Below are 24,718 nucleotides of genomic sequence, written 5' to 3'. Positions count from 1 at the left end.
CATTTTTCTTCTCTTATATTCTGCATTTTATTGAAATGTTTTACTGAATTGTCATGTCCTAAATACAGGTAATCAATCAATATACTGTAAATAAAAATGAAATCAATGTTGTGTTTCATGTTCTGTCCAAACAATGATTTATGAACACAGAACAGATATTGTTTGTCTGTGGTCAAATATTCTGAGGCATAATATGTTAACTACAGGTAAGACTACTTGTTTCACAACAACATATTGACATACTCTTAAAGTTAATGTGGCATATCGGGCGGTTAGCCACCTCTTATCAGATACATTATACAAGACCAACAACGCCAGGGCTTATAACATACCCAACATACGCAGCACAATAAAGCCCACAGGTTCATCCAATTTGATAAAAAAGGAGGCCATTCAGTTAGTTACAATAATTTATTGTATATATATAATATTATATAATATGTATATATATATATATATATATATATATATATATATATATATATATATATATATATATATATATATACACATATATATACACATATATATATATATATATATATATATATATGTATCGGTGCAGCCGACATATATATACATATCCAATCCGCCTGTCGATCTCACTTTCGATCCTTCCCTCACTCGTGAACAAGACCCCGAGATACTTGAACTCCTCCACTTTGGGCAAGGACACCCCACTCACCTGGCGAGGGCAAGCCTCCTTTTTCCGGTCGAGAACCATGGCCTCGGATTTGGAGGTGCTGATTCTCATCCCAGCCGCTTCACACTCGGCTGCAAACCGTCCCAGTGCTGCAGGTCCAGGTTTGATGGAGCCATCAGGACAACATTGTCTGCAAACAGCAGAGATGAGATCCTGTGGTCCCCAAACCGGACACCCTCCGACCCTTGACTCTGCCTAGAAATTCTGTCCATAAAAACTATGAACAGAACCGGTGACAAAGGGCGGCCCTGGCGGAGTCCAACATGCACTGGGAACAGGTCTGACTTACTGCCGGCAATGCGAACACAGCTCCTGCTCCGGTCATATAGGGACCGGACAGCCCTGAGCAAAGGGCCCCGGACCCCGTACTCCTGGAGCACCCCCAAAGGACACCCCGAGGGACACGGTCAAAAGCCTTCTCCAGATCCACAAAGCACATGGAGACTGGTTGGGCAAACTTCCATGAACCCTTGAGCACCCGATGGAGAGTATAGAGCTGGTCCAGTGTTCCACGATCAGGACAAAAAACACTCTGCTCCTCCTGAATCCGAGGTTCGACTATCGGTCGGATTCTCCTCTCCAGTACCTTGGAATCGACAATGAACAATAAACAGAGGGACCACCCCGGTCTGCCAGTCCAGAGACACTGTCCCCGCAACCACGAAATGTTGCAGAGACGTGTCAGCCAAGACAGTCCTACAACATCCAGAGACCTTAGGTACTCAGGGCAGATCTCATACGCCCCCGGAGCCCTGCCACTGAGGGGTTTGCGAACAACCTCAGTGACTTCAGCTTGGGTGATGGACGAGCCAGCCTCTGAGTCCCCGGTCTCTGCTTCCTCTTCGGAAGACGTGACGGTGGGATTAAGGAGGTCCTCAAAGTATTCCTTCCACCGTCCGACGACATCCCCAGTTGAGGTCAGCAGGTCTCCACCCGCACCGTAAACGGTGTTGGTAAAGCACTGCTTCCCCCTCCTGAGGCGCCGGACGGTTTGCCAGAATTTCTTTGGGGCCGACCGATAGTCCTCCTCCATGGCCCGGGTTTTTGCCTCTGCAACAGCACGAGCTGCGGCCCGCTTGGCCTGCCGATACCTGCCAATGACCTCAGGAGACCTACAAGCCAGAGTGGCCTGAAAAAGGCCTCCTTCTTCAGTCTGACGACATCCCTTACTTCCGGTGTCCACCACCGGGTTCGGGGCACCACAGACCTTGCGACCAAAGCTCCGAGCAGCCCCATCAACAATGGAGGCGGAGAACATGGTCCACTCGGACTCAATGTCCCCAACCTCCCCCGGGATATGGGAGAAGCTCTCCCGGAGGTGCGAGTTGAATACCCTACTGACAGAGGGCTCCGCAAGACGATCCCAACAGACCCTCGCAATGCGCTTGGGTCTTCCAAGTCTGTCCGGCTTCCTCCTCCGCCAGCGGATCCAACTCACCACCAGGTGGTGATCAGTTGACTGCTCTGCCCCTCTCCACACCCGAGTGTCCAAGACACGCGGCCGGAGGTCAGATGACACGACAACAAAGTCGATCATTGACCTCCGGCCTAGGGTGTCCTGGTGCCACGTGCACTGATGGACACCCTTGTGCTTGAACATGGTGTTCGTTATGGACAATCCGTGGCTAGCACAGAAGTCCAATAACTGAACACCGCTCGGGTTCAGATTGGGGAAGCCCTTCTTCCCGATCACCCCTCCCCAGGTGTCACTGTCATTGCCCATGTGGGCGTTGAAGTCCCCAGTAGAACAACGGAGTCCCCGGTCGGTGCACTGTCCAGTACCCCTCCCAAGGACTCCAAGAAGGCCAGGTACTCTGCACTGCTGAGTGAGAGACCTGTCCCCCACCCGAAGGCGTAGGGACGGGACCCTCTCGTCCACCGGGGTGAACTCCAACACGTGGCGGCTGAGCTGAGGGGCTATAAGCAAGCCCACTCCAGCCCGCGGTGGCCTCTCCCCGCGGGCAACACCAGAGAAGTGGAGCGTCCAGCCCCTCTCGAGGAGATGGGTTCCAGAGCCCAAACTGTCCGTGGAGGTGAGGCCGACTATATCTAGTCGATATCGCTCAGCCTCCCGCACAAGCTCAGGCTCTTTCCCCCCCAGCGAGGTGACGTTCCATGTCCCCAGAGTTAGTCTCTGTGTCTGGAGATCTGGTCGTCGGGGCCCCTGCCGTCGACTGCCGCCCAGAGCTCTCTGCACCGGCCCCTTATGGATCCTCCCGCGGGTGGTTGGCCCACCAAAAGACCCGGCCACCAGGCGCTCGCCGTCGAGCACCCATCCTAGGCCTGGCTCCAGGATGGGGCCCCGGTGACGCCAATCCGGGCGACGTAACTGGCCTTGTTATTGTTGTCATCATAAAGGGCTTTTGAACCAATCACCCGTCACCTAGGACCTGTTTGCCTTGGGAGACCCTACCAGGGGCTAGAAGCCCCCGACAACATAGCTCCTGGGATCATTCGGGCGCTCAAACCCCTCCACCACGTTAAGGTGTTGGTTCAAAATGATCAGTAAAACATTATCTCATAGAACTGAAAAAAATATACCACTTATCTTTTATCCAGATCAGACCGGCTTTATAAAACGAAGACACGCATCCAATAACACCCACAGATTATATAATTGAATGTATAACTCATCGCTTCAACATAAAGACACACTCATAGCCACATAAGACGCAGAAAAAGCTTTCGATAGGGTCAACTGGAAATTTATTTTCACCACACTACAAAAATTTGGCTTTGGAAAGTCAATTACACACATCGCCATCTGCCACAGTCACAACCAATGGACTAACATCACAAAGCTTCACACTTCACAGGGGGACAAGGCAAGGATGTCCACTCTCCATCTCTATTCACCATTTTATTCAACCATTGGCAGCAGCTATCCGCCTGAACCCATCAATCAAAGGGTATTGGTATTAAAAAAAAAAGGTATTGAAACAGTACAAGCTCATAAAATCTCTCATAAAAATCTAACTTTACAAAGTCCAAAAGCGGAGGCAATGGCATATAATTCAGAGGTGAGCAGAGTTTACTCAATATCTTTATTTGCTCCAAGCTGAGTCTTAAGGATTTTTTTTTATCTTGCAGGGTTTGTTTTGGGTCTTCTTCCGGGTCGTGCATAGCACGTCACTGGAGCGTCATCTCTGATTGGCTGCTGCGGCGCATATGCCGCAGAAAGTTGGACAAAGCTGAACATGTCGGCGGCGGACCCTTTGGACCCTTGGGCGCGCATCCAAAGCGTCGAGAGCAGCGAAAACCCAGGAATCGCTCCGCAAAAACGCAGAAATCGCACCGCGGAAAACGCAGAAGGCGTTCAATGCGCGTTTACATAGAATTTGAATGTAAACTGGACACTTTGGACGCCGCAATCTGTAACCCCCTTCAGTCCTACGTAGATTAACTGTGTGGAGTTATGGCGCATGTCTTCAACATGAGCCTGAAGCTGAGGGTGGTACCACAGGTCTGGAAGACCTCCTGTCTGGTACCGGTGCCTAAGACACCGCGCCCCAAAGACCTCAACAGCTTCAGGCCAGTGGCTCTCACGTCCAATCTGATGAAAACACTGGAGCGGCTGGTCCTGGACCACCTCCGCTCCACCGTGAGCTCAGCCATGGCCCCGCTGCAGTTTGCATACCGGCCTGGCATCGGAGTGGAGGACGCCGTCATCTCCCTGCTGCACCGCTCTCTCTCTCCCCTGGAGAAGCCTGGCTGCTCTGTGAGGATCCTGTTCTTTGATCTTTCCAGCACCTTCAACACCATCCAGCCGCTGCTCCTGAGGGACAAGCTGGAGACGGCTGGTGTGGAGTACGACCTGGCAGAGTGGATCCTGGACTACCTCACAGACCGACCCCAGTTTGTGAGAGCCCGGGCCTGTGTGTCTGACACTCTGACCTGCAGTGTGGGGGCGCCACAGGGCACTGTCCTTGCGCCCTTTCTCTTCACCCTCTACACTGCAGACTTCAGACATGACACGGACAGCTGTGTCCTGCAGAAGTTCTCTGACGACTCTGCCATCATCGGCCTCTTCATGGACGACGATGAGCACTAGGGTTGCCAACCGTCCCGAATGGCCCGGGATGTCCCAAATTATTAGGCCATACTGAGTCACAGTATCAATATTTTTTTTTGTTTAAAAAAAGAAAAAACAAGTTTTTATTTATTTTTATTTTTTTAGAAGTTTTGTGGCCCGTAGGCTTTAAACGAGGTGGAATAGTTATTTTATTATGCTGTTTGTGCTGTGCTCCTCTCGGTCGAGGTGAGAAGGAGCTGTGGACCTCATGACACCTGATCAGAAGCTGATCTGTGCAGAAGATGCTGCTGCAGCTTGTTCAGACCATGATAATTGTTTGGCAAGAAACATGCAATACTTTACTATAATGTGTTCCTTATATTTCTATTTGGATCAGTTGGTTGGATGTATGAAGTTATTAGAGCAGAATGGATTTATAAATAAGTGCTTTGTGGATAAACATGAAATTTCATACATTTTTGTATCCAGAGTAAAACCATTACCCATTTGGTACATTTTGAAGACCCTTTTTTCAAAAATGTATCAAGATACATATCGTAATGAGGGAATTGTATCAGAATATACAAGTATTGGGATACATATTGTATCTGTATCGGGATACGTATCGTATCGCAAGGGTCTTGGCAATACCCAGCCCTACTCACCATGGGTTTTTTGACTCACCAATTTTTCACATACTGCATTTCAGATTCTACTTCATTAGGCCCCTTAACTGATACTGATAACAAAATGTTAAAATAAGTTCAAAATTCTTCATGATAAGTTCAAAATTCTTTAATAATAAAAAATATCCCAATGTACACAAATTCAATAATCAAACAGTTAATATCACGAGCTCCACAATAGGCCACTAGCAGAAAATAGTTTAATTTTGGATAACCATCATACTATCAAATAAAAACTGTATCTGGACAAATTGTGATCAAGGAGATGGTTTCCTCAGCAAAATCGATGTTATTGAGATGAAGACAGTGGGAACTTCAGGACTGAAGCCCTTAGGAATTACATTTTCCTGCTGTACCTGCAGTTGGGCCAGACTACTTTCAAATTTCATGATACTGTCAAATGATGCAATGTGACCAAGATTATTCAGTATCTTCAGTACATGAGATGAACCTGTGAGATGTCGAACTGTTAGTCCAAGGGCCAGTGATTTTGGTGTTTGTTTATAGCCATCAGAAGCAAGATAGACTATATCTCTGCATATGGACAGAAGCTTGAGTTCAATCTGGTCTGACACTTCTTGTAATTCGTCCAAAGTAGGATCTTCTGATGCACCCACTATCCAGGCAAGGAGGTTAAAAAGTTCTTGAGGCACATATTGGTGACATTAAACTCCTCAGAAGTAGGAGGCCACGCCCACTGAACACCTGGCTTTTGTTTAACAGCAGAGTACAGTGTGTGGAGGAGGTCTCTCCTTGTCTAGTCCTGAAGTCACATGCTCTGGGCTTAAAGGGACATTGTCTGTTCCTGAAGATCCTAAGTCACTTTCTGATGCAGAGTCTAAATCATCTAAAACAGTCCCAGTTGAAAGTGTTTCAACAAACACAAGTTCACTCTTATTCCTCATAGTGGCCGATGAAAGGTCCTTGAGTGGGCCTTGACCTGGCAATTATCTGAAGTCAATATATGTTTTTTTCTTTGAAATCTCATTCACCAGCATTCCACGGAATTATTGTACATCACACTTACTGATACTTTTTAATGACAGGAGTGACCAGCTCAAGTCAAAGATTCAAGCGGAGTATCCTCAGCTCACCTTTCATCGGCCAACTATGAGGAATAAGAGTTATTTGGTTACTTTAAACGTTTCAAATATTCTTTTCTTTATGTTTTGGTATTTTATCAAATAAATATTTTAAAAACATTTTCTTTTTAATGAAATAAAATGTATTATGTTTCCTCAAATAAATCAGGTAAACGCTTATATCAATTGTTAAAAGAGTTGTTAAACCATATACTATATATTTAAAAGAGGAAGACTCTTAGAGAAATAATAACCTTTTCAATAAAAAGTTCAAGCAGTTTTATGAACATTTGTACGCATCAGGTTGTCTGAGAAGATTCAGAACTTTTCGGGAAATCTCAATCTAAATAGCTGGACCTTTATTTTGACGTCTAGTGTTCCCAGAGCGGAAGTGGAAGTCGCTTTCTGAACGACCCAAACGAACTGTTGAGCAGCGGAACGGAACTGAGCCGCTCCAATGTTGTCCTCTCCCAGCGGGTTTACGGAATGTCTGCAGGAATGGGGCGATCTGGACAAGGACTATCAGCACCTCCAGGTCAGTGAGCGGCTCATCGCGGAGCTCCGAGGCCGAGCAGGGACGACTGGACTCGGGGATCGCTGGGGCAGGGCGGGGGCACCGCGGCAGCAGCTGTTGTGATCCTCTATCTGTACATTCATAACCACTGACTCTGACCACTGAGTTTTAAACACATATCTTACGTTCTGAATGTTGCACCGGGGGCGACTGAAAGCAAGAGTGAGGTGGAACATAATGTGATTACACTGGGGCAACTGGAATTAGCCTCAGAATAAAATAAAATGTGAAAAATTCACATAGTTTTGACAGATGGGACTCATCATTTTAAATCATTTAATCCAATTTTCAATTATATTTTACATATTACATGTATTATTATTTGTATTATTACTATTATTATTATTATTATTAGTATTACTATTATTATTATTATTATTATATATTTTGATTCGATTATAGCTAGAGTCGGGGTAACAGTTATAGTACTCATATATATACTATACTATTTTTTTTACAGTAACGAGGAACATAACACCTTATGTAATCTAGTATTCTCCAAGTTACTCCTCACCGCAATCCCAGAGCCAGGGTTGTTTCCCAGCTGCAGAGGAGAGAGAGCCACCGTGTTGTGAGCATGTACACTGTGCCACTGGTGACTCTTGTCCTCAAGAGAAAGAAACTTTCAGATGCACGTTTAAAACAAAACAAAACGTTATAACCCCTATTTTGTATCTGAGGAGTAAATGTAGAGTAACTGCGATGTGATGAGTTTGATTTAAATAAACGACAGTGTTAAAACAAGCGTGTTCTATTGTTGTGCATTAGTGCGCTTCAATCTTGGATGTTTGTCATTGCTTGAGGACAGACCTACACGTGCTTATTGTATGGCTTTGTATTGTGGTCAACTGTCAACATAAAAGATAAATAACGGTGCAAATGCCAAGTGATTGTCGGCAAACAATATAGGTTATACAATAATGTTGATTATTGGTAAAGCAAGGGTACTCTAACCCGTTACTTTTATAACAAAGATGAGTTACTGTTTAAAGTAATGCTACTCAACGCTGATAATATCACACTTTTAAAACTGTTTTTTATGAAGGAGAACAGTAGATTTTGATGTTTTACTTCACAATAGTTCACCCCAATTTGTTTCCATTTTATTTGAATGTATTTATTTTTAATTTTATTTTGTCATTGACAAGGAAACGAACAACAAATCATTTTTTTGACTAATTTATTGTTCTAAAGACAACACAATGTCTGATCTTAGTTAATCTGGTGTAAATATCTGCCTATCTTGTCTCTAAACTAATGCCAACTTACAATAAATGTATTAAATACTTTAAAGAGTTAATTAAAACGTTTTTCTGTTTTATACATAAGGTGTTGTACGCAAGTCTTGATATAATGCCAGGGATTATCCATCTGTAACTCGCTCTGTGCTGTAAAGTCTTTTTTATTTGTATTTATTTTAGCAAAACATCGCTAATTCCCACAGATAACGAATGGAACGAGAAGTGAAGATCTGCACTTTTACGGCAAGGGCTTATTATATATCCTTGTACCTCATTTTGTCTCCTGTTGCCTCCATTCCGCAATTTTGAATATTCTTAAAACATAGTATTTTAAGGGGTTTATAGAATAAAGACCATGACTTACAAACGGCACATCTACTATTTATCAGTTTAAAATCAGTTTAGTTATGGTCATGTAATAACTTGTCTATGACATAACAACAACACATAATTTTAACTATTACAGTAGCCAAAACAAAGTCTAATGCTACACCTTTACTTGCTTTGTAGTCTCTTGTATTGAAGTAGTTGTAATTAGGAATGTTAAGATTATTCAGCTAATCAATCATCGTGATTATTCAAGTCACAATACGAACTAAAAATAATACTGTTAACCATTTTAAAAGCAAAATGAAAGCCTATTTTGCAGACTCTTTTGTTTGGTGGTTTAGAGCCTGTGGTCAATATTTCATAGTTTGACATCAGTGAAGTTGCACGTTGTGATGACATTTTCAAAAACAGGAAGTTGAGCTGGTTCTATTACGGAATACCCCTGTGTGATTATGCAAAAAAAGCCCTAAATGTAAAGTACTTTTTATCTGTCTACTTTGTGTCATTAACTTTATTTGACAATACAGATAGTTTGATTTTGTAAAGCAGGTCCAAAATTGAGGAATGGTAACGTGTTAAACAGTTGGAATTAAAGAAAAGAAGAAGAAAATCAATAACATAATTTCTTCATAACAAATAATAATATCTATTTGAAAAATAAAAAACTTATTTAATCCCACCCGTCATTCCTCATTTTTCAATAAATCATATTTTATACCTTCCGTTTCCTTACAATTTGATTAAAAAAAATACAAATTTAATTAATTATATTTACAATCAATTCATGTTTTTTAACCTCATATTCATTACTAGAAATTTAATGCACAATATTTTCCTTCATTCCGTCATTTCCTACATTTTATTTTACTTTATTATTATTATTATTATTTTAATTTCTTTATATTTATACTTTTTAATGCCACTGGCAAACTGTTCTATAATTGTGTTCCATAAACTGAAGCACATATTTGTATTTCACACATCTTAAATACAATTCCATCATGTTGAAATATGGCGACTGAAGGCTTTTAGCTAGAGAAAATGTATAAATATAAACAGACATAGTTTATTCTTTTTTTTTTTTACATTTTTCACTAAATATTGCTGCTTTCTTTGTGATATAAATACCTGTTCATATGTGTTTTTGAGTCTGTGCAGTCCAGAAAACTATTCCAATGATCAAAATATGATAATTTTTCGTATTCGACTAATCACGATTACCATATTTTCTGGACTATAAGTCACACCTTTTTTCATAGTTTTGGCCGGGGTGGCACTTATACTTATATTTATACTTATATACTTATACTCCGGAGCGACTTATAAGTGATATTATTTGTTATTTTCACTCTTGCAACCGCATTTCATACTCCAGTGCAACTTATACATGTTTTTTTCTTCTCTATTATGCATTTTTTGGCTGGTGCGACTTATACTCTGGAAAATACGGTAGTAGATTAGTCGTTACAACCCTAATCGTCCTGATAATCCATTAACGATAGTGTGATGTTGACTGTACTGCGTTGGAAAAGTAGCAGTACAAGTGTAAATGACTGAAACCGCCTTGAAGAACACTAGATCACTTCACTGACCTTTGTCTAAAACGTGTAGCATACCATTCGCATAGCTTTGTGTCTAAAATAGATTGCGGCATTTGGAGTTTCCATATCCCGGCTTATTTGCGTGTTCACTTTGACGTGCAGGAGATCCACCGGCTGTACAAGCAGAAGCTGGAGGAGGTGACCAAACTTCAGAACAGCTGCTCCACCGTCATCGCTCGCCAGAGGAAGAAGATCCAGGAGCTCACGGTTTCACTAGAGGAGTACGTGTTACTTTCACTTTTGTCAGAGCAACTCCACAACTGAACACAGGAGGGCGGAACGGCCTATTGAAGGATTCATCAAGACAATAAAATATAACAACAATACAATCACAGAACAAAAAAAAACTACTGACATGCACGCACAAAACTCAAACAAAAATGAAATCCAGCAAAATAATATTAATACATCGGAATAAAACTGATTAAATATAAAAAATAACTCTGAAACAACATGTATTTATTTATTTTCAAATTTGTGTATTACGATTTTAATTTTTAAATATCACTATAAACACACTTGATTTTTTTTCATTGACATGTTTAACACACACATAGTGTCACAAATTATTCCCCCCAAATCTGAACTCTGCTCCAAACTACACGCTTTTACTGACAAAAGATTGTTTTTTGACCTCTCAATTTTAAAAAAAGACCAAACAATTAGAAATTATGATGAATTTTTATCTCAGTTAAATTGTTATTAATTGCACAGCTATAGAACACTGACATAAACATTCTCACATTTTTGCTGTTATTCCTATTGGACAAACCAGTTATGAGGACTTATATTTTGAGCATTCTGAGTGGCTGACAGGTAGATTTAACCAATCACCTGAAGCAGATAGATGCATTATGTAGAAGTACTGTACGTATGTTTGATTTGTAAAGAGAATTATATTTGGGATTTGGACAAAATTGTGGCATGAAGCGTTTGTCATAAATCCTTCCCCGACTTCTCATGTTTTTAAAGTCCACATACTTACAGTTTTAATCAGATTATTTCAGGGCCTCCACACATTGTTTTAGCCTGATTTACACTTCCGCTTTAGTTCACACACATTTCCCAAACACACAAACTTTAGAGGCAAAGTTTCATAGAATTTCAATATAGATTCATCTCAAAATAAAAACTTCAATAGATACATGTGTTTTATTCTGACAGTTGTGTTTTTGCTACTTTTTCAGTTTAATTCAATCTTACTAACTAAATACTTGCATTATTCAGCACCAGTGAACACAATGATGGTTTTGTTCATGCTGAATAAATAGAGAATAGAAAATGTTGTTTTGTTGTTGTGCAAAAATCTAACTATTTTTTTACTTTACAATCCTCTAAAACTAACTAAAAATGCAATTTTAAAAAAACACTTTGCATTGTTATCTTAAAGGCCATAAATGGACATTTCTTTACATTTAGGCCTCAAGTGGCAATAGTTGTTTAATTAGTTGTATCTTTAGATGTATTTTCATTCAGGTGACGAAAAAAGAAGAATAAAAGAATAATCAATCCAAGGAGCACAAGAAGAATGAATTATTTTGTATGTTATGATGTCATTTCTAATTTTTTTGTTAAATTTCTTGCCGTGACTATTAAAATGTCTTAAAACTGCCGTGGATTGCTCGTGTCTTTACTGTAGGTGTAAAGGGAACCCTCCCCCGTCCCAGCTGAGTCCCGATGACGTCCTCAGCATCAGTGAGATCCAGGACTGCATCAGCGAGCGGAGCGGGGCCTTCCTCGAGATGGAAGCTTTCCTGCCAAAGAAAAATGGGTTTGTTTCTTGTCATTTCACATGCAGAAGTGTGTAGTGGTAAATGCTGAGTCGTGTACTTTGTCTTTTAGGTTGTATCTAAGTCTTGTTTTAGGAAATGTCAACGTCACACTCCTCAACAAACAGACAAAGTAAGTTCATCATCAGATCTCATGGATGGATCTTTTCACGCATTTAAGAGCGTGTGGCACTCGTTTTAGTTCTATTTACATATTTATTTATGTTTTTCAATTCAAAAAAATTCCGAACATGACACAGAGAGCAAAATAAAACAAAATCAAGACATCCTTTGAATAAAACGAAAACGACGGCACAGCAAATAAGTCACATCTAGTCTTTCAAAAAAGGTCATTTTTCAAATAAAGTCCAACTGTTATTCACTTTTTTTATTAAACATTTTTAAGCGCCTTTGCTCTCACCATCAAAATATACTGTTTTTGAGTCTATTTTGTTACGAGAATGTTCAGAGGAGATTTCTTCCACATTGGAGAGAGACGTGTTACAAATTAGTGGCTGTGTTTGGACCGCCCCAGGTGTTATTATTATTATTATTATTTTTTTTTACGTCCCCTTAAATGATCTTTTGCAAGGATTGACAGTCACGGAAACGTTTCTTGTTAAAAGTTCACCAGGTCGTCTTCCATTCCTCCCAAGGCTGTTTTCAGTATCTATTTCCTCCTTTCACAGTTGTAAAACCGGCTTTCAGAGAGTCGTTTATGGTTTAATGCAGCGTTAAGATTTTTCCAGTTTTCTTTTTGCAATATTTACTTTACAATGTTTACCTTATTTTCCAGAGTATAAATCGCACCAGCCAAAAAATGCATAATAGAGAAGAAAAACATATATAAGTTGCACTGGAATATGAGCTGCATTTTTTGGAGAAATGTATTTGATCAAATCCAAGACCAAGAACAGACATTTCATCTTGAAATGCAATTTAAAATAATAACAGATGAGAGATAATTGCACATATTCATGTGCAATTACTGTCGTGATCACATGCAATGGTATTTATTTATTTATTTGTCTATGGGAGTTTTTATTTATTTATAGGAGATCTTCTACTGAAAGTGTTTTTCAAACTTCCTATAAGTGATCTGTTCTTCTGTATCTACCTCTGTATCTACCTGCGTTGCACCAATGAAATTTCCCCATGTGGGACAATAAAGGAATATCTTATCTTATCTTATCTTAGAACATGGTGAATAGGTGTACGTATGCTAACGCTAACGCTAACACCTTCAGCTACATGACGCACAGACAACAAACTGTGGTAAGTGTCTGCAGTGTTGGGAAAGTTCACTTTCTACATGAACTAGTTCAGTTCATAGTTCATACATTTTAAAATGAACTAGTTCAGTTCATAGTTCATAATTCAAAATTTTGAACTAAGTTCACAGCTCCAAAAAATGAACTAGTTCAGTTATTTTTTTCAATATTATGCAATAATTGTTCTAAATTATTTCCACAGCCCAAATACAACCACAGGCAGCAATTATTGTATTAGTTTATTGCTGAAAATAGGAGATTTCATCTTCATATCCAATTTTTGATCGTTACACAACCAGGTTTTACATTCACATTGAAGGGACAGACTTTCTCATGGGTTGCTGTCCATTCAGCTCACACGTATTCAGCCCCACAGTATATTCTCAAAAACTTGCTAGGCAAAGTTTACACAGAAATGTTAGATTGTTCCCATCCTCACCGAACTTATCATAAAACTCACGTAACTGGTCGTAGGGCGACTCCTGCTGTTCTGTTGACTACACGTTGCTGTCGCGTCGAAAAATGACACTTTATTGAACGAAAATAAAAAGAACGAATTTTGCCGTTCACAGACACCAGAATGAACGCGTTCACAGTTTCGTTCTTCAGCAGTAATACCGTTCGTTCAGTTCACGTTCACCAAAATTATGAACGCGTTCATGAACCTTCGTTCAATGAACGCGTTCAGGTACAACACTGAGTGTCTGGTAAGTTAACGTAACATATTAACAGTTATTCAGATAACTATAGCATAAAGAACATGCTAACAAGTTTACCAAAGCATCAGTTTTACCCCAAATCACTAAATCCATTGAATTCTTCTTCCTCTGTGTCACTTCTAAACAACTCCACAAACTCCAGAGGTAGAGGAAGTGTTGATTCTTCTTCTGCGTCACTTAGAGCCTAGAGCGCCCTCTTCTGGTTGTCAGTGTGAAAAATGACAAATAATATCACATATAAATCGCTCCGGAGTATAAGTCGCACCCCCCCAACTGTGTAAAAAAAAAGGGCAATTTATAATCCAGAAAATACGGTATTCATATTAACTCAATCACTAGAGGCGCCATAGATCGGTGGTTCTACTGTAATTATTCTGAAAAACATGCATGCATTTCTCAACAAATCACAAGTTCAGTTATGACTCAAATAATCTTGTCAATGTTCCTGTTCAGATTTGCCTACAAAGACGAGTATGAGAAGTTCAAGCTCATCCTCACAGTCATCCTCCTCTTCTTCTCCTTCACCTGTCGCTTTTTATTCAGCTACAGGTAAAAAATAAAAAGAAAGTGCGCTCCACCCACTGCAGAGCCTGTGGAAATGGACTGTATTTATGGATAACATTGGTATTTCTTTTCTCCAGAGCGTTAGATGCCATGTTTAACTTCCTGCTGGTGTGGTATTACTGCACACTGACCATCAGAGAGAGTATACTTGTCAACAACGGCTCCAGGTTTGAAAATGGCACCGCTATCGTTTTAAAATAGAGATTACGATATTCGTTCTTTTTTTAGAATCAAAGGCTGGTGGATGTTCCATCACTACGTGTCTACTTTCCTCTCCGGAGTCATGCTCACGTGGTAAGGGATTATTGTTATGTAGTTAGCGTGTTATTTGTTGTTAAATTCTGTTTTGGCGTGAGCTGCATTTTGACATTTATGCAGAGGTGGTATTCTGATTTACACAAGTAACATACAATTTATGAAATTAAATACATCATGGCTGTCCAAAGTCTGTCAAATAAGTGTAAATGATCAAAATTTGGCCCATTGTTTATTTTTTTCATTTAGTAGAATTTCTCACTTTTTTATATTTTTAATTTCAGTTTCATATCAGTTTTTTTAAAAATCTAAAAAAATTCACCTTTAGAATATTAATTGCATAGATTTTCAAGTTTTGAACTGGAAGATGAAACAGAAAATGTATACTGCCAAATTCATAAGATGAAATTCACCCATAGAACAAATCAAACTTTTTTTTTTCTTGGTGAAAATTCAGGATAATATAAATTTATCAGGATTTTAACTTCAAAGTCTAAAACAAACTTCCATAAATCTTCTCTCTGGACGTAACATCTGTAAAATACAAACAAACATCTTCAGGAAGTGAAATGCTGATTCCCCATGTTTAGTCCTGACTCTGGCACCAGCAGGAGGCCGGTCCATGTTTAGTCCTGACTCTGGCACCAGCAGGAGGCCGGTCCATGTTTAGTCCTGACTCTGGCACCAGCAGGAGGCCGGTCCATGTTTAGTCCTGACTCTGGCACCAGCAGGAGGCCGGTCCATGTTTAGTCCTGACTCTGGCACCAGCAGGAGGCCGGTCCATGTTTAGTCCTGATTGGGCACCAGCAGGAGGCCGGTCCATGTTTAGTCCTGACTGGGCACCAGCAGGAGGCCGGTCCATGTTTAGTCCTGACTGGGCACCAGCAGGAGGCCGGTCCATGTTTAGTCCTGACTCTGGCACCAGCAGGAGGCCGGTCCATGTTTAGTCCTGACTCTGGCACCAGCAGGAGACCGGTCCATGTTTAGTCCTGACTCTGGCACCAGCAGGAGACCGGTCCATGTTTAGTCCTGACTCTGGCACCAGCAGGAGGCCGGCCCATGTTTAGTCCTGACTGGGCACCAGCAGGAGGCCGGTCCATGTTTAGTCCTGACTGGGCACCAGCAGGAGGCCGGTCCATGTTTAGTCCTGACTCTGGGCACACCAGCAGGAGGACGGTCCATGTTTAGTCCTGACTCTGGCACCAGCAGGAGGCCGGTCCATGTTTAGTCCTGACTCTGGCACCAGCAGGAGGCCGGTCCATGTTTAGTCCTGACTCTGGCACCAGCAGGAGGACGATCCATGTTTAGTCCTGACTCTGGCACCAGCAGGAGGCCGGTCCATGTTTAGTCCTGACTCTGGGCACCAGCAGGAGGCCGGTCCATGTTTAGTCCTGACTCTAGGCACCAGCAGGAGGCCGGTCCATGTTTAGTTCTGACTCTAGGCACCAGCAGGAGGCAGGTCCATGTTTAGTCCTGACTCTGGCACCAGCAGGAGGCCGGTCCATGTTTAGTCCTGACTCTGGCACCAGCAGGAGGCAGGTCCATGTTTAGTCCTGACTCTGGCACCAGCAGGAGGACGGTCCATGTTTAGTCCTGACTCTGGCACCAGCAGGAGGCCGGTCCATGTTTAGTCCTGACTCTGGCACCAGCAGGAGGCCGGTCCATGTTTAGTCCTGACTCTAGGCACCAGCAGGAGGCCGGTCCATGTTTAGTCCTGACTCTAGGCACCAACAGGAGGACGGTCCATGTTTAGTCCTGACTCTGGCACCAGCAGGAGGCCGGTCCATGTTTAGTCCTGACTCTGGCACCAGCAGGAGGCCGGTCCATGTTTAGTCCTGACTCTGGCACCAGCAGGAGGCCGGTCCATGTTTAGTCCTGACTCTGGCACCAGCAGGAGACCGGTCCATGTTTAGTCCTGACTCTGGCACCAGCAGGAGGCCGGTCCATGTTTAGTCCTGACTCTAGGCACCAGCAGGAGGCCGGTCCATGCTTAGTCCTGACTCTGGCACCAGTAGGAGGTCGGTCCATGTTTAGTCCTGACTCTGGGCACCAGCAGGAGGCCGGTCCATGTTTAGTCCTGACTCTGGGCACCAGCAGGAGGCCGGTCCATGTTTAGTCCTGACTCTGGCACCAGCAGGAGACCGGTCCATGTTTAGTCCTGACTCTTGCACCAGCAGCAGGCCGGTCCATGTTTAGTCCTGACTCTGGCACCAGCAGGAGGCCGGTCCATGTTTAGTCCTGACTCTGGCACCAGCAGGAGGCCGGTCCATGTTTAGTCCTGACTCTGGGCACCAGCAGGAGACCGGTCCATGTTTAGTCCTGACTCTGGCACCAGCAGGAGACCGGTCCATGTTTAGTCCTGACTCTGGCACCAGCAGGAGGCCGGTCCATGTTTAGTCTTGACTCTGGCACCAGCAGGAGGCCGGTCCATGTTTAGTCCTGACTCTGGCACCAGCAGGAGGCCGGTCCATGTTTAGTCCTGACTCTGGCACCAGCAGGAGGCCGGTCCATGTTTAGTCCTGACTCTGGGCACCAGCAGGAGACCGGTCCATGTTTAGTCCTGACTCTGGCACCAGCAGGAGGCCGGTCCATGTTTAGTCTTGACTCTGGCACCAGCAGGAGGCCGGTCCATGTTTAGTCCTGACTCTGGCACCAGCAGGAGGCCGGTCCATGTTTAGTCTTGACTCTGGCACCAGCAGGAGGCCGGTCCATGTTTAGTCTTGACTCTGGCACCAGCAGGAGGCCGGTCCATGTTTAGTCCTGACTCTGGCACCAGCAGGAGGCCGGTCCATGTTTAGTCCTGACTCTGGCACCAGCAGGAGACCGGTCCATGTTTAGTCCTGACTGGCACCAGCAGGAGGCCGGTCCATGTTTAGTCCTGACTCTAGGCACCAGCAGGAGGCCGGTCTGGAGCTTGGCTATATACAGAAAAATATACCTAACAGCTTTAGAGAGAAAAATCTATCAATATTTCCAATTGACTAACTCCCAATATTTCACTTTAATGGAAGAACCCACCTCTGATAATGAACTGCAGTGATGTTTGAAATGTGTTCTAAATTCACTGTCAAAACTAATTGAAAAGCAAGGCGCAGTATTCTGTCATCATGTCATAAATCATTTGGATTCTCCTTCGACAGGCCTGAAGGCGTTCTCTACCAGATTTTCCGAAACCAGTTCCTCACATATTGCATGTACCAAAGTAAGACCTCCCCCGTTAAGTTCTTCCAAGTCAAATATTATTAAAGTATTCATTTGTGTATTCATCTCTGTTAGGCTTTGTTCAGTTCCTTCAGTATTACTATCAGAGCGGCTGCTTGTACAGACTGCGGGCGCTCGGAGAAAGACACAACATGGATCTGACAGTGGGTAAGGGCACAAATGTGAATGAAGAGGAGGTAAAACAGAGACAATCAGCTGTAACTCAGACTACTTCACATTTCAGTCAGGCAGATTTACACCAGTCAGCTCGAATGCAGCTGCGGCTACAGAATTGTGCACTACCGTGGAATAATAACCTTTTCAGTTCTGCTGTGTATACAAATAACCGGAGCCATCGTTTCTCTCACTTAAACTTTAACTCGACTTGCTTGTTGTTATGCACTGTTGTTATTTTTCTGCAAAGTGAATTGTATTTATTATTTAAATTTACCTGATTATCATCTGAATATACAATTTTAGATATATTTATTTAAAGGGACAGTGCATAATAATGAGTCTAGAATGTAAATATGTCATAATTAGTACATTTTCTGGTTTATATCTAATCCCTGGCAGGTCAGGACAAGTAAACACATGTAACACTGATAATCCACAAAATATATGAATCTGTCAGTATGGCCCATTCCTGTGTGTATTGTACATGAAGTATTAATTTAATCTATTTTCTGGTTTCAGAGGGATTCCAGTCTTGGATGTGGAGAGGTCTCTCCTTTCTACTTCCTTTCTTATTTTTTGGTCACGTAAGTTTAGTTGAACATAAAAACACAAACAAAAAGACCTAATGCGAACAACATCTTCACTTTCTTAATTGCACTCAAAATTGGGAAAGATTCCCTTCCCTCCTAAATTTAAACTCATATTTAAAGTAATTGTGTAACTGCAATATTCCACATCATGAAATTAAATTAGTCTATCTTGCATTTGTTCAATTACAGATATTTTTATTCATAAAAAAAAAAAAAAAACGTTTTCTTGTGAGCGGGTCACAGATCTGACCTTTAACCTGGTTGTCTCCATGAATATGCTATGTCACAATATGGCATTAAAACACACAGCATTTTTAAGGTTAACATACAAAGAACGCTGTCCCCTCTGTCCTTGATGACTCTGTGTTACATGTGTGTGTGTCTTCACATCTGGTTCATCTGCTCCTGAGCTTGTGCTTAGAAAGTCTCATTTCAGTGCAGCAGGTTCTAAATTACAGCGCTCCACGTGTGTCTTTGCATTTCACCACATTCTCTTCCTCATTAGACTCCTTTCTCTGTGAATATGAGTTTGATTGTAATAAAACATACAGTGTTTTGAAGCTCAAAATACAGAGAACACAACGTGTCCCCTGGACAGTGATGTCTTCTACAGTGTGTCCAACGCTTCCGCCTCCTGTTAAGGCGCCCCCCAGGGGCCGTTTGCCAGTAAAATCTATAAATGAACTACACCGTTGTATGGGCCGCAGGGTTCAAACCGTGGGAAGAAAGTAGCGGCTTAAAATCTGAAAAGTATGGCAATTATATCTGATCAAATTAATTACAAAAAAAGATGTCATTTCACTCATTATGTTGACTACTCATTAAGTAATTTATTTACTTCAGTTTTAAAAAATATAAACTCATTTCTATTCATATTTATTTTAGATGCTTCAAAACAACCTGATTATTATTTTTTTCCCTCTCATTTGTTATAGTTTTGGCAGTTTTATAACAGCATAACTCTCTTCAAGATGTCCCAGTTGCCCAATTGTAAAGAGTGGCAGGTTGGTACTTTGAGACTTTATATATTGGGATTCCAAGTCATAACTTATAGATTTCTTCACGCCACAATGATTTATGTGATTTCATATTTGTGTTGTATGATACAGGTAGCGATGTGCGGCTGCTCATATTTGGTTCTCTTCATGGGAAACTTCTTTACCACGCTGGGAGTGGTTTACCAGAAATACATAAACAACCAGGACAAGTCCAAAAAGTTCTAAACAACGAATGGAATATAGTATTGTGCACAGCGCCCTCTACTGTGCAGGTTTTCACATGAGTAATCAAGTTATTTTGTTTACGTCTGAGTCCTGTGGATTTCCAAAGCTTTATGAAAATTAAGTGTAGCTTTATGAAAATGTTACTGTTTTTTTAATAAGCCATCATTTTTCCTATTACTGGGAATACTGCAATGGATGTGTCCAATAAAACACTCCAAAATGAAATGTGTGATTTTCTTTTTTCATACTGAAAGTGTGTATCCTCTGAGTTTTGACTGATTGACAGGTAGATTCTCCACACCAGACACAGTCCACAGGGATGCAACATGACTTCAGAAGGATCAGATGTGGTATGGGTGGATACCTCATCCATGTCCTAATTTCTCATTGTTCTGAAACCCATGACTATGCAAATCGGCTAAGGCTACATTCTTGGTAAATTATCCCCGTGCTAACCAAATGATAGGAATTTACTTTGGAGGAACTGACTTTGGCAAGGCAAACATTCTTGGTCTGAGCTTGGTCAGGCATCCATGTCATCCAAATCGTGTTCCCATGTTCATGTCCTCTAGAGGCATGTGTCTTCCATTTGCTTGGCATGTTGTATACGGAGTCTAATGTTTTGTGTTTGCCAGGAGCAGTTCAGGCTGTACCGTTGGTGGTACTAACATAAAATGAATGCCTGTATCTTTATTCTTACATCACATCTGCCAAAAAGACACATGTAATGGTTAAGAAAAGCTCTTTAATTTAAATGCATTTATTTTATAATCTTACAAAGGTAAATAATAAATAAGTAATAAAAGTAATGTGTATTGTTATTATTTTTTAAGAGTAAATGCCATGTTTCATTCAAGTATTACATATAATTATACTGGATTACTGTTTATATTTTGAATGGATTTTGTTTGGTTAAGCACACCGGGTGAAGTGGACACTGGGGGAGCGTGGGTCTGTCGCGGTCATTAAACCACTGAAGACGTGAACGGCCGCTGTTGTTTCTTTGCTCAAGTTTTATTCCCCTTTTCAGGGGCTGTGGTCGTAACACACACACATGGTGTCATATGTGGTGACTTGAGTTTACCAGTGAATGTGAATGAGAGTGTGGTGATAATAGCCTAACCCAATCCAAAAGCTGTTCAGCGCCTTTTGGGATTTGCAAGCATCTCAAGTGTCTGTGAGCTGCTGCAACGTTTCCTGGACAAAGACCTGGCACTGGCCACCCAAACACGATGCTGCAATAAGACAGAAGACACTGGCTACGTAAATGCCCGTTCTACGTTCCTATTCAGAGTGATGCCTGTCAAAGTGGGCTTGGCTGCTGTCTAATGCAGAGAGGGCAGCCCATTGTATTTTTTTCAGGAGCCCTCACTGCGACGCATGCACAAATCGAGAAAGAAGCATAGTTTTTGCTTGTCTAAGGTTTCATCACTATTTTTATGTCTGAGACGCTATCACTGCAGAAATGGACCATAAGTCCCCAAGTTCTATTTTTGGTCAGCCTCTGCTCAGCACTCCTAAAAGGCTGCACGGTGTGCTCTTCACTCTTTAGAATTACAGTCTCATCAGTGACAACCTCAGCAGGGCTACAACTGAGTGTACAGGCAAAAGGGAAATGTTATCAGAAACAGACAATCTGTTTTCTGTCGGAGGACCTGGAGCACGTGAACCAAGCTGATTATCTCAATGTAACAGGCCGACACCTGGAACAAACAAATGATGAGGGCTTTCAGGCGCTGAGATCCACAATAATGGCAGACGGATGTCAAAGACCAGCCTATTATTAGAGGATATTGGCCCTATTGAGAAGAAATCAGTGCTCAGAATGAAATCTTATTCAAAGGTGGGATCTCAAATTTCTTCAACCAGAGATGCTTACAGGAATACATGCATGTCACATAGAGGGATGAGTATTATCAGCTAGCCTGTGAGCTATATACTGGCCTAACATGCAGGCAAAGATTAAGGACTTAGTTAGCACCGGTACAACCTGCAATGAATTCGCACCCAACCAGCAAAAAATAGACTATTCTGTCCCATTCACTCCCAACAAGGCCATGGCGGATGTGTGGACCTCTTTAGTCATGGGTGAAATGACTGCTTGCTCATGGTCGACCACTATTTCGATTTCTGGCTCCTCCTTTCAGCTGAGACTGTTGTAAAGCCAAGATAGGGGTGACCCCCCTGAACGCTGTTTCAGTACCTGCCATCAGGGCAAAGACTGGTCGTGCCAAAATGTAGGACCAAAAGATACAGAGACAGTTTCGTCCCAGCAGTTATTGTCCTTTTAAACAAGCTCACTCGGCAAACTTATTATTTTTTCAAATGTTTTTTTATATTGTGTGCTTGTATGTTTGATGTCTCTTAATCATTGCAAACCAATTTACCCAAGGGTACGACTACAGACACCTAATCTAACCTAATACCAAAAAAATCACCTGTGCAAAGCTGCACGGGGTGCCGGTGACCCCTGGAAGGCAATGTTACACTGGCGACATACTCCGTTGGAAAACATGGACTGCAGCCCAGCACAAGTCTTAAGAGGACCATACCTGTCACCAACTAGCTCCTGACACCAGCCACATCTGGTGAGCAGGGTTTCTGTAAGGTTGCACCCAGGTCTTTAACAGCCACGTCTGTTAAAGTTCAGGTCTGAGTCCACTATTCCCCCCAGATTTCTGACTTGATTTATAGGTGTGGCAGGGTGGTCTCAGTCATGTGAGTAAGTCACATGACAGACTGTAAAGGTCAGAAGTAAAGTGTTTCACATCCTCTTCCTGAGCAGCCCTGAGCACATGGTGTCTGGGTCTCAACAGTGTAGTGTTTTTAAAGGCTCAGTGCTGGTTGCCGTTTTTATACAGTTTGTATATAGTTTGTTTTATACTGTGTTATATAGCTTGTTTTAAACCTTTTTAATCTGTATTTAATAGTTCTGTAATTTGTGTCGGTCCTGTGGTTGCTGGGGAAGATTGGGGCTCACTTTAGTGGATTTTATGGATTTGTTTGCTTTAATCTTGTTTGGTTGTCACTTGTAGCATGCCTCTCCCTCTTTATTTTGAACCATTTTAGCCTTCATAGGGGCAATGGTGTCAAGAACATTCAAAACACTAGATGTAACAGAGTTCAACAAATCATTTACATTTAAACATGAAACATTTTCAAAATGTATCATTCATTTCCATAAACAGTGCACCTGTGCCATCATTTATGTGTCGCCCCCGAACAACTGCAGGACCAGCCGGTGGTTTGGGGAAAACTGACAGGTCAAAGAAGACATAGAAATGATCAGACAGAGCAACATCGACCACATGGATGTTTGAAATATTTACCCCTTTTGTAATTAGAAGATCTAGAGTGTGCCCTTTGCTGTGGGTGGGGCCACTCATGTGCAGAGTAAACAAGTTCAAGGACAGCATCAAGTTCTAGTGCTTCTGTCACAAATATTATCAACATGCACATTGAAATCACCTGTAATGACCAAACCATCAAAGTCGGTGCATACGACTGAAAGCATCTCAGTAAATTCATCAATAAAACATTGGCAGTGTTGGGGAGGCTTGTAAAAAACAATGAAGAGAATGGATGGAGACCGTTTTAGCTCCATTTTAAAGGATACATACTCATAATTATGAAAACACTCCAAAAGGACAACCTGGGTTACATTTTCATCTCTAAAACAACTCCACCCTTGTTTTCTTGTGTTTCAGATTCAAGCTTAAAGTTAGGTGGAGCAGATTCTAAGAAAATTTCCTGTGTTTTTGTCAAGCCATGTTTCAGTTAAAAACATAAAATCAAGAATATAAGAATTAATAAAATGATTAATTTAGATTTATTTGTTACATAAGGATCTGACATTTAGCACAGCAAGTTCACTAGTTTCAGTAGGACTAGGTGTTATCTTTTCACAGGGAATATGAATTCAATTTCTCAGATTGGGCCGCCTGACTCACCTTTTGTTTTCCCATCTATGTGAGGCTGTTTTAACACAGGGCCCCGGGCTAGTTTGATTTCTATTTTGACCAGGTGAAATGCCCGGGGCGGCTTTTTTTGGTGTAGCAAAAGTCGGGGGCTCATCAGAACTAATTTTGCTATATTTGGCGTGAGTGGAGCCATCTTAATGCCTGATTTGATCAGACATTCAAGATGGTTGGAAAGGCCCCTGGGTGGGAGTGGAGATGGAAAGGGGAGTGAGGATTCTGTAGTGGATGTAGATGTTGCAGGGGGGACCCAGGGCTGCTCTGAGAGCAGGGGTGATGACAGGGATGTTCTTGGGCCTGTCACAGATGGGTCCAAGGCCTTTGATGAGGAAACTGATGACTCCTGCGCCGGCCGCAGTGAAAATTGTTGTGGTGCTGCTGCTGATGAGTTCTTCGCTGGAGACGGTGGAAGTGATTTTGGAGCAGCTGGAGCTGAATCCTTTGGTGGAGGCTGAGGTTGTGGTGCTGTTGAAACACTGGCGCAGTCTCTGGCTGATGGAGAATGAATTCATCCGTCATTCCTCTCTTCTCTAACTATCTGCTCAGGACCCTGTCCAGGCCCAGTCCAATGGCAGAGCGTGGAGCGGGTTCTCCAAGAAGACAATCAATAACACAACATTAAATATAATTAAATATTGTATAACTCCATTCTTGAACATAATTGATGATTGATGATTGCACAGCAAATAATAGTAAGAAATAAGTGCATATAGGCTAAATTATATTTTGTAAATTAAGAATAT

The 24,718-nt window shown here is 42.0% G+C and overlaps 1 protein-coding gene across 2 annotated transcripts; it reads left to right on the top strand.

The window, feature by feature from the left end:
- The first annotated feature begins 6,834 nt into the window (after window positions 1–6,834).
- Window positions 6,835–20,223, top strand: LOC140361205 (transmembrane protein 120A-A-like). Of its 2 annotated transcripts, none has more exons than XM_072446928.1 (12): window positions 6,835–7,018; window positions 10,332–10,450; window positions 11,869–12,000; window positions 12,072–12,131; window positions 14,442–14,537; window positions 14,630–14,719; window positions 14,781–14,846; window positions 17,948–18,009; window positions 18,084–18,176; window positions 18,705–18,769; window positions 19,711–19,779; window positions 19,885–20,223. In XM_072446928.1, the coding sequence occupies exons 1-12, from the start codon at window positions 6,941–6,943 to the stop codon at window positions 19,996–19,998; spliced, it is 1,044 nt and encodes a 347-aa protein (XP_072303029.1). In that variant the 5' UTR covers window positions 6,835–6,940; the 3' UTR covers window positions 19,999–20,223. The 2 variants fall into 2 exon arrangements, with proteins under 2 accessions (XP_072303029.1, XP_072303030.1); XM_072446929.1 differs by having other exon boundaries at window positions 19,711–19,783; window positions 19,889–20,223.
- Window positions 20,224–24,718: the final 4,495 nt, after the last annotated feature.

The sequence above is a fragment of the Eucyclogobius newberryi genome, unplaced genomic scaffold (assembly GCF_026437365.1).
Source record: "Eucyclogobius newberryi isolate DKJ021-1_F unplaced genomic scaffold, fEucNew1.0.hap1 SCAF_15, whole genome shotgun sequence".
In the NCBI taxonomy this organism is placed as follows: Eukaryota; Metazoa; Chordata; class Actinopteri; order Gobiiformes; family Gobiidae; genus Eucyclogobius; species Eucyclogobius newberryi.
This window is presented reverse-complemented; position numbering and strand designations above follow the sequence as displayed.